The 9,500-nt window shown below is 40.4% G+C and overlaps 2 protein-coding genes and 1 long non-coding RNA gene across 4 annotated transcripts in view; 2 read left to right on the plus strand and 1 right to left on the minus strand.

The window, feature by feature from the left end:
- The window catches only part of LOC123968178, a 6,653-nt gene extending 926 nt beyond the window's left edge, over nt 1-5,727 (minus strand). Inside the window, exons 1-4 of the long non-coding RNA XR_006824405.1 lie at nt 5,528-5,727; nt 5,021-5,157; nt 4,099-4,169; nt 1,626-1,679 (exon numbers count right to left, since the gene is read on the minus strand). This is a non-coding gene — a long non-coding RNA (uncharacterized LOC123968178). The remainder of the gene's footprint in view (nt 1-1,625; nt 1,680-4,098; nt 4,170-5,020; nt 5,158-5,527) is intronic.
- The window catches only part of tmc4 (transmembrane channel-like 4), an 11,114-nt gene extending 4,154 nt beyond the window's left edge, over nt 1-6,960 (plus strand). For both annotated transcript variants that reach the window (XM_046044740.1, XM_046044741.1), the window contains 12 exons: nt 1,551-1,636; nt 2,053-2,198; nt 2,417-2,564; nt 2,914-3,072; nt 3,165-3,322; nt 4,124-4,250; nt 5,048-5,145; nt 5,304-5,487; nt 5,588-5,718; nt 5,957-6,112; nt 6,235-6,313; nt 6,465-6,960. In XM_046044740.1, coding sequence (XP_045900696.1) covers nt 1,551-1,636; nt 2,053-2,198; nt 2,417-2,564; nt 2,914-3,072; nt 3,165-3,322; nt 4,124-4,250; nt 5,048-5,145; nt 5,304-5,487; nt 5,588-5,718; nt 5,957-6,112; nt 6,235-6,313; nt 6,465-6,557 — 1,565 coding nt within the window. In that variant the 3' untranslated portion in view covers nt 6,558-6,960. The remainder of the gene's footprint in view (nt 1-1,550; nt 1,637-2,052; nt 2,199-2,416; nt 2,565-2,913; nt 3,073-3,164; nt 3,323-4,123; nt 4,251-5,047; nt 5,146-5,303; nt 5,488-5,587; nt 5,719-5,956; nt 6,113-6,234; nt 6,314-6,464) is intronic.
- An 18-nt stretch (nt 6,961-6,978) lies between these two features.
- The window catches only part of leng1 (leukocyte receptor cluster (LRC) member 1), a 5,758-nt gene continuing 3,236 nt past the window's right edge, over nt 6,979-9,500 (plus strand). The window contains exons 1-2 of the mRNA XM_046044744.1: nt 6,979-7,549; nt 8,530-8,724. Of these exons, the coding sequence (XP_045900700.1) occupies nt 7,418-7,549; nt 8,530-8,724 (327 nt within the window). The 5' untranslated portion in view covers nt 6,979-7,417. The remainder of the gene's footprint in view (nt 7,550-8,529; nt 8,725-9,500) is intronic.

The following is a 9,500-nucleotide window of genomic DNA, read 5'->3' on the forward strand; positions in this document are numbered from 1 at the left end:
GCCACTCTTGAACAAGACACAGCGTCAGAAGCGTCTCGCCTGGGCTAAAGACAAAAAGGACTGGACTGCTGCTGAGTGGTCCAAAATTATGTTCTCTGCTGAAAGTAAATTTTGCATTTCCTTTGGAAATCAAGGTCCCAGAGTCTGGAGGAAGAGAGGAGAGGCACAGAATCCACATTGCTTGAAGTCCAGTATAAAGTTTCCACAGTCAGTGATGGTTTGGGGTGCCATGTCATCTGCTGGTGTTGGTCCACTGTGTTTTCTGAGGTCCAAGGTCAACGTAGCCGTCTACCAGGAAGTTTTAGAGCACTTCATGCTTCCTGCTGCTGACCAACTTTATGGAGATGCAGATTTCATTTTCCAACAGGACTTGGCACCTGCACAGTCCCAAAGCTACCAGTACCTGGTTTAAGGACCATGGTATCCCTGTTCTTAATTGGCCAGCAAACTCGCCTGACCTTAACCCTATAGAAAATCTATGGGGTATTGTGAAGAGGAAGATGCAATACGCCAGACCCAACAATGCAGAAGAGCTGAAGGCCACTATCAGAGCAACCTGGGCTCTCATAACACCTGAGCAGTGCCACAGACTGATCGACTCCATGCCACGCCGCATCGCTGCAGTAATTCAGGCAAAAGGAGCCCCAACTAAGTATTGAGTGCTGTACATGCTCATACTTTTCATGTTCATACTTGGCCAACAATTCTAAAAATCCTTTTTTTGTAGAGATACTGAATTTGGGATTTTCATTAGTTGTCAGTTTTAATCATCACAATTAAATGAAATAAACATTTGAAATATATCAGTCTGTGTGTAATGAATGAATATAATATCCAAGTTTCACTTTTTGAATAGAATTACTGAAATAAATCAACTTTTTGATGATATTCTAATTATATGACCAGCACCTGTAGTCTAATATAGTCTCCTCACAGTAGGATACACCAGTTTCCAGGCAACAATGTTCATAGGAGTAAATATAGAGACAGCAGTGGCAGCCGTTGTATTCCCCTCAGAAATAAAATGAAGAAATGGTCACTGTGCATAAGCAGAGGCTTTATTCCCAAAATGATATCGGAAGAAATAATGATATTACCTAAGGTTCTTTTGTAAGTATGTGTAAAATGTAGAAGATATAGTGTTGACGTTTTTTTATCATTAACAACCAAGAACCTAAGCTGCTCATTTTCACAAGCGAATGGGTTGCTATTTTCATATGGAGGATTTCTAATTTAATCAAAACCCTTAGATTTTTTTAAAGCTGTGTGAGGAAACTAGATTTATCTTTATCTAGATGATAATGTAGGGATTAAGACCCTCTGTCTCTGCTATCAAGTGAGCCACAGGTCTGCATTTAATCACCATTGTAGCATTTACTCAACCTCCTCTTTCTCTCTTTCTATTACTCTTAAAACATAAGGATAACTATGTATGGTAGAGAGGTTCAGGGAAACTTATAGAAATACTGTAATTTCTGAGAACAACTTGGTGATACCAGGCTGCTGAGAATGCAAACAGAGATCATCAAGCATTCCCCTGTGTTTTACAGGTCCAGAGGAATGCATGGCTTATGATCCTAATCCTCAAGGCTTGGTGGTGTTCTATAAGTACTTCCTTGACTTACTTTCGGGGACGGTGAGAAACTGCAGCATTGTAATGACCTGCAAAGATATGAGAGCTGCAGAACATACAGCGAAACATACAGTATATTAATGTTTTTCATTATCGGACATTATGATTCTCTACACCTTTGGCTGCATCTAACTGCAAGAAAGCATATAAGCACATTAACAAACAAAGTTGATGTGTAAGTGTAGGATTCAATATGGCATACCACTTTCTTATGACCGCACTAAAAAAACAAACGTGGTTATAAAGTTGACATGACAGAATGGGATAAATTGGATCAATATAAAGGTTGATCAATATCCTAGCAGGCTATTTCTACACACAATTTTCAACAAAACTATATTCTTTGCTGTAAATTTAAACCACATACCATGGACGTTACATACGGCATGCTTAATGATTATCCTCTTCTCTTTGTTTAGGGTTTTATGGAGTATTCATACATGTTTTATGGCTACTACAACAACACAATGATGGAGGAAAGTAACTTCTCCTACAACATCCCCCTGGCCTACCTCTTCACTGCTGTCTTCTACTTCGCCTTTTGTCTCGTTTGTATCATAGCACGGTCAGTCCCAGAACAAACACTTCCAGGTTCAGTATTAATAATCAGGATCTGGCCTGTGTGTGTGTGTGTGTGTGTGTGTGTGTGTGTGTGTGTGTGCGCGCGCGCGCGCGCGCGTTCAGGTCAATAAGTGAAATAAATAGAATGACATTTAAAAGCGAGAGTCGACTCATGTAGACTTGCATCTGTATCCTCTTCCCTGACTGGCTGCTCACATACAGCATGGGGACTGCAGCTCGAGTTGCTGTGGCAACGGGAGGCAGCGCCGTGGGCAACTACAGCATGATAGTGTTCACCAGCTGGGATTATGGATGCCTGGGAGACCACGCTACCAAACTGAAGCAGAAAAACATCCACTACCGGCTGCAGGTCAGAGGGAATACGTCCTACTTAGCAGGATGTGTGTGAAGGTTCTCATTCATTTGCGTCATTATTATCCAAGGAAGGTTTTAATCAAGAAAAACTGGACTTGGTTGAAGATGCTCAGAGACATTTCTCTCAGCTATTTAACCTCTGTGGGTCGTTGTGAAGATGATCGATCATTAGTGCATCTTCAACCAGGTCCAGTTGCCCTAGAGTTTAACCTTCTTTGGATACTTAGCAGGATGGAGGACAGTTAGGAAAAGAGAAATGTGATGGACATGCAGCAGTTTTTTAATCATTCCCTGTAAGTGACATGCTTTCAGATGACCCCTTGTCTCTTCTCTTTCCCTGTCAGGTGGATCTGGAGGAGGAGACCATAAAGAAAAGGGCAGCTTCTCTGACTTTGGGTCAAAAAATAGTTTTATACTCTCTACGTGTTTTTATGTGTTTTGTTGCATTTGGGCTCATTATTGCGGCCTTCTACGGGATCTCCGCGGCCACCGACTTCAGCCAGGTAAATGTTGTAGAAGGAGAGTGATAATGCTGATGTGGTCTTGGGTCTAAAAAGTCTTGCGTGACCTTTTGACTCCTATCTTTGACAAACAGAAAAAGAGTGATGAGCAAGGGATCCTCGGTTTGATTTTTGAGTATCTACCTTCAATTGTCATCACCGCTGGAAACTTCCTGGTGCCACTGCTGTGTGACCAGATCGCCTTGATAGAACGATATGCCCCCAGCACTACTGTTATAGTGGCACTATTAAGGTTTGCACTGGTGTTCCTGTGAGATAGTGATTATGTCCGAGCATTTTCTTTTAATTCATTTACAAGTAAAACCCTGCATTCAAAAGTGTACAAAGTACAAAAAACAATATCAACAAAATATACTTAAAAGTATCAAAAGTAAAAGTGTTCTAAAAAATGATCACAAAATTAAGGGGTCATGAGATGATTAATGCCCTGTGATGATTTGGCAACCTGTCCAGGGTGTACCCCGCCTTTCGCCCGATGTCAGCTGGGACTGGCTGTACACAGGATAAGCGGTTGATGATGGATGGATGGATGGAGATGATTGATTTGAAAATGTCTATACATTTTTCGGATTTTTTCCCCTAATCTCTGCGTTTTGTGAAACATTGGATCATTTTACCTCTTTGGACCTTGGAAACTTTTATTTAAATGAAACCATCTGAGGTTTAGAGGGGAAATCACCTTTTAGTGGAACCGCTAACAACTCATAGAAAGCTGAAACCTGTGACAAGGGGCCACATGTTTTGTATTGTGTTTTCTAACCTTATTATGTTTTTTAATGCAAAATCTTGATTTGAACATATGTAATGTGTGTAACGTATATGTGAACTTCAGGGTGTATCAGTACACCATTACTTCTTATCACAGCCAATCACACCCATTGGTGATGCTAAGTCTGGTACAGATTGAGTTTTAACCTGGGAGGACAGTTAACACTGCGTTAAACTTGATGTTAAGTTACTCTAAAACATAGTTTCAAACAAAATCAGTTTCAGTTCAGTTTATTTTACCTCGTCATTTCTCTTCCATGTATAGGGCAGTGTTCCTTCGCCTGGTGAGTCTGGGTGTTCTCCTCTTCACCCTGTGGAGACAGATCACGTGCGAGGGTTACACAGACAGTGGTAACTGTACGCTGTGCCATTACAACTATAAGATCTACCCGGTAATTATACTTCTTGCATGTGTGTGAGTGCATGAAATAATTTTAAAGATGCTTGTTCTTCAGAAACCTGATCAAAGGAGTCTCCAAGCTGTTAGATAAGAACCAGCAGCTTAAGAACAAAAATAAAAACAAAAAATCCATTGCTATTCTGCATTTAGGAGATTGCAAAATATTTGTTAAACTAATCTAACTTCCCTGTTATGGCTATGTTTACACAAGCAAAATATTTGTTAATCTAATTTAACTTCCCTGTAATGGCTGTGTTTACACGAGGAAAGAATTCTGTTTGCAGTTTGTTTTTGCATCAACACATTGCAGAGACAGAGTAAGCTCTAAGTTAGCTAGATCGACTGAGGACCACAGTAGATGACTGCAAGAATGAGAAAAAGAAGCAGATTGTTGGTAGTTTGGGTATAGTAGTATCAATATGATTCCTCCTGAAATTCATTTTGATCTAACAAAGTCACAAATGACAAAGATAAAGCCTCAGTTTGTCAGTTCTTCACTTAACCATGATGGTGGTATTGATGGAAGTACATTATAGTTGATTGTCTCATTTTCTGAGCCACTTTAGTAAATACTTTAGTATACTAATACTTTATGACATGAGTATAATTACATTGTGTGTGTGTAGAGTGCTATGATTAGAAAAGAATGTGCCTACAATAAGCAACATAGTCCTAATTTAAGAATGTGCGGGAAACAAAAGAACTCAAAATAAGGTTAATTTAGAGTCTTTTCAACATTTAAATATTGTAAGACAAGTTCACCTTGTCATTGTTTGTCTTGTCATGTAGTGCTGGGAAACACGTATAGGACAGGAGATGTACAAACTGACACTGTTTGACCTCCTCATCAACATAGCTGTGCTTGTCCTGGTGGAGTTTCCGCGCAGGTACAAATCACTCTGTGAACAATTGGTCTGTATTAAACAGATGGAATCTGTGCAAATGAATACAGTACATTTAGATTTTGTTAAAACATAAAGAGACAGATCATGTTGAGAGTTGAATATTAATCTGTGTGATTGTACTGTGTGTGTGTGTGTGTCAGGATGGTGGTGGACAACTGGTCCAGTAAGCTGGCCCAGTGGGTGGGTCGGCAGGAGTTCGTAGTTCCCTACAACGTGCTTGGACTGGTATATGGTCAGACTGTGGTTTGGACAGGAGCTCTTTTTTGCCCTCTGCTGCCACTCATCAACTCCATCAAGTTTGTCATCCTCTTCTACTGCAAGAGGGTGAAGACCAACATTTCACACAAAGGAGAAAGTTATTCACCAACTCTCTGCTATGGTTTTGGCCCCTGTTTCATGTCTCCATTGCCATTTTCCTCCTCAGATCACACTCTTATATAATTGTCGGCCAGCAATGAAGACGTTTCGCTCCACCACCTCCACCTTCTTTTTCCTGGTGGTACTCCTGTTTGGCTGGAGTCTGGCCACAGTTGTCATGATTTACAGTCTTTCTGAGTGAGTGCTTATTGCTGCCTTCTTCCCTGTAACAATCACAACAGAAGGGACTTTTAGTTTAACACCAGCAGTGACAAGTACTTATTTTGAAATAGGAATAACAGAAGACGTGGAGGTTTATATTTCTCAGGTCAGATAGTTAGATTAAAAAATGTGTGCAGTCAAGGGAAGGAGCCATGGAAATTTTTTCATGTTATATTACATTATTGACGACAAGTGTTTCCCTCTTTCCACCCAGGATCCATCCTTCTATGAGTTGCGGCCCTTTCCGTTTCTTCCCCAACATGTGGTCGATTGTTCCAACCTCTTTCTACAGCCTCTCTAAAATTACACAAGATTTTCTCTTCTTCATTGGTTCCCAGGCCTTCTCCATCCCTCTGTTTGTGTTATTTTGGTGAGTAGGCTTTCTATAGGATCATTATTCTGGGTTTATATCGTAATGTAAAATATTTTAGCTACATATTTTATGGTCCTTCGTTTTATGATGTATAATCATGGCTCTTTTCTCCCTGGTAGCGTGGTGATGTGTTATTTCATAGCCTTAGCGTCTGTCTATGGGAAAAGTGTTGCCCTGCTAAGAGTTCAGCTTAAACTGGTAAGTTGTTGGCATTTACCTGTATGGTGCATTGTAAAGCAAATACTTCCATGGTCTTGAATTTAAACAATATGTGGGTTGGCCTGTGTGATTTCCTAATACTCGCAGGCATTCAGTTTTACTAATGCATTGGTGGGTCTTTGGCTTACAGGAGAGCCGTGACAAGCAGTTCTTGGTCAAGCAGATCGAGGAGCTGAGTCGACAACTTCAGATACCAAAACACACCGCAGGAGCACAAGACTGAACATGGCATAGGGACATTGTTAAGTTTTTATGACCTTCTAAACACTAAACAACATGATGAGGCATCTGAAAGGACTGTATGCACCCTATGTGTATAAAGCCAGTTTCATAATGCTGCTTACAGTTTAGCAGACAATCCTGCAACATGATTATTGAATTATATATGTTGTGGTTTTTGACAGATCAGATAGATATGTTTTCTAGGAAAATTAAAACTTGTTCGTTATTAATATACCCAAGTTAGTGGTATATGTTTAATTATATAAATGCCAAGCAAAGAGTGCCTTTGTTCTAAATGCAACGTTTCACCACCTTTGTCTGTCCATGAAAATAGAGTTGTATGTCTTTGTTTTCCTTTTACATAATAAAATGAGAGGTAGTAGCCCCCTCTAGTGTCAAACGTGTGGAGTTGCAGAAATGTGTAATGTTTACTTCCTGTTTGTAACTACTTGTTCCGGTGGTCTAACTGCAGCACTCCCCTCTCAGGAAGTTAGTGAATGTTTGCGTCTTTATTTTTTAAAGTTAAATAGTTGAAATGATGAGTTCAGTGTGAGGAGGCAAAGTAAATGCACGTCTTAGCTGTAGCGTTAAAGTGTAAGGTTAGCATTAAGCGAAGTAGAAAGTAGCAGACCTTGGCTAACGTGAAGTTAGCTTAAGCAGCACCAAAAACAGTGGTAACTTCTATTTTTGTACTTGGCCGAGCTGTACTTATTTCTGCTCACTTCCTCCTGCTTCAAACGGTTTATGGACAAATTGAGTGTCTGACCGTGCTCACTGCTCAATCGCCGCTTCAGTCGATGCTAGCCTGCTCAGCTAGCTGACTGCTAACCGACAGTATCATCATCTGAAGCCAAGACAACAATGAATATCCTTCCAAAGAAGAGCTGGCACGTGCGCAACAAAGACAACGTCGCTCGCGTGCGGAGGGACGAGGCCCAAGCAGCAGAGGAGGAGCGCGAGGCCAAGCGGCGTGTGGAGCGCGCCGAGCAAGAGGTGACCCCGGTGGTGTTGTCATAGATGTCCAAAAGTTTGAGTTCACCTCCAGCCCCACAAACCCAGTGCCATTATTATCAAACACACTGTACACATGTTAAGTCAAGTTAAGTTCCCTAAACGACATTGTAAGCCCAAAATGTTTGCAGGTTCTGCTATTTCCAGAGTGTTACTTCAGTTAAGCATTTGTAAATTTAAACTTCTGTCATTAGGAAACATCTCTATGTAGTTCACAAATTGTCTTGTTTTGTCCGATCAACAGTAATAAACTCAAAAGACATTCTACTTAATTTCATATATTGCAAAGAAAAGCAGGAACCTCTGACTTTGAGAAGCTGGGAACAGAAATGACTGAAACAATTAGTGAAATATTAAAAATAGTCTACTTGCTGTGGTTAGCACCCCCGCCTCACAGCCAGAATGTCTTGGGTTTGAACTGCGGTGGTCCAAGGCCTTTCTGTGTGGAGTTTGCATGTCCTCCCTGTATCTGCGTGAGTTGTCTCCAGGTGCTTTGTATTCCTCCCACTGTCCAAAGACATGCAGGGTAGGTTAATTGCCCTTAAGTGTGAGTTGTTGTCTGTAAATGTGTTGGCCCTGCGATAGACTGTCAACTTGTGCCCTGCCTTTCGTTCGATGTTTACATTCATAGACTAGGAAAGAAACCAGAAAATATTGACATTTAAGAAGCTGAAATCAGAGATTTTTTACTTTTATTCATAAAAAATTACTCAAACCGATTAATTAATTATCAAAATATTTGGTGTTTAATTTAATAGTTGACAACTAATTAATTAACCATTGCAGCTCTATTGCTCACCAGTGTGAGCCTCAGCAAAAATTAAACACATCACACAACTCTCCTCCAAAAGTCCTTGCTTTATTCTGCAAACGAGACAGCCTGTGTTATCATCCTAAAATTACCATACAGACTCTTTTGCTGTGATATTTGTGTATTATCTAACAAATATTCCTCTCCACAGGCACGTACAGAGTATCTGAGAAGGAAATCCCGAGCTGCTCTCCAGTCAGAAGGAGGAACCAGGGATGATGATGATGGTGATGATGAGCGGGGCAGAGGAAGTGGAGTTCTGGAGCATCTTAATCTTTTTCCCCTGGAGGAGTCTTCAGAGAAGAAGGGGAATGAGGAGTATCTCAAAGAAAAGAAAGATGAAAAGGTGCAACTTCTTATGTCAATCTTTTGTATCGTTTACATGAGGAGTTCACATTCAAAACTCCTGTGACTGTTTTTTATGTTTTCCATGTTTCCTTTTCCAGATTTTAGTAGTTTAATACCATTTCTGACTTTACACTGATGCCATAACCAGGGTCAGCAGCGTAACATAATTGTGATTGGCCCCAGTGCAAATGTTTTTCTTCTTCCCACCTCCCCAAAAAGCATGTTTGTCTATACAGGTGCTGGTCATATAATTAGAATATCATCAGAAAGTTGATTTATTTCAGTAATTCCATTCAAAAAGTGAAACTTGGATATTATATTCATTCATTACACACAGACTGATATATTTCAAATGTTTATTTCATTTAATTGTGATGATTAAAACTGACAACTAATGAAAATCCCAAATTCAGTATCTCCGAAAATTAGAATATTACTTTAGACCAATACAAAAAAAGGATTTTTAGAAATGGTGGCCAACTGAAAAGTATGAACATGAAAAGTATGAGCATGTACAGCACTCAATACTTAGTTGGGGCTCCTTTTGCCTGAATTACTGCAGCGATGCGGCGTGGCATGGAGTCGATCAGTCTGTGGCACTGCTCAGGTGTTATGAGAGCCCAGGTTGCTCTGATAGTGGCCTTCAGCTCGTCTGCATTGTTGGGTCTGGAGTATCGCATCTTCCTCTTCACAATACCCCATAGATTTTCTATAGGGTGAAAGTCAGGCGAGTTTGCTGGCCAATTAAGAACAGGGATACCATGGTCCTTAAAC

Source organism: Micropterus dolomieu, linkage group LG03 (assembly GCF_021292245.1).
Source record: "Micropterus dolomieu isolate WLL.071019.BEF.003 ecotype Adirondacks linkage group LG03, ASM2129224v1, whole genome shotgun sequence".
Lineage (NCBI taxonomy): Eukaryota > Metazoa > Chordata > Actinopteri > Centrarchiformes > Centrarchidae > Micropterus > Micropterus dolomieu.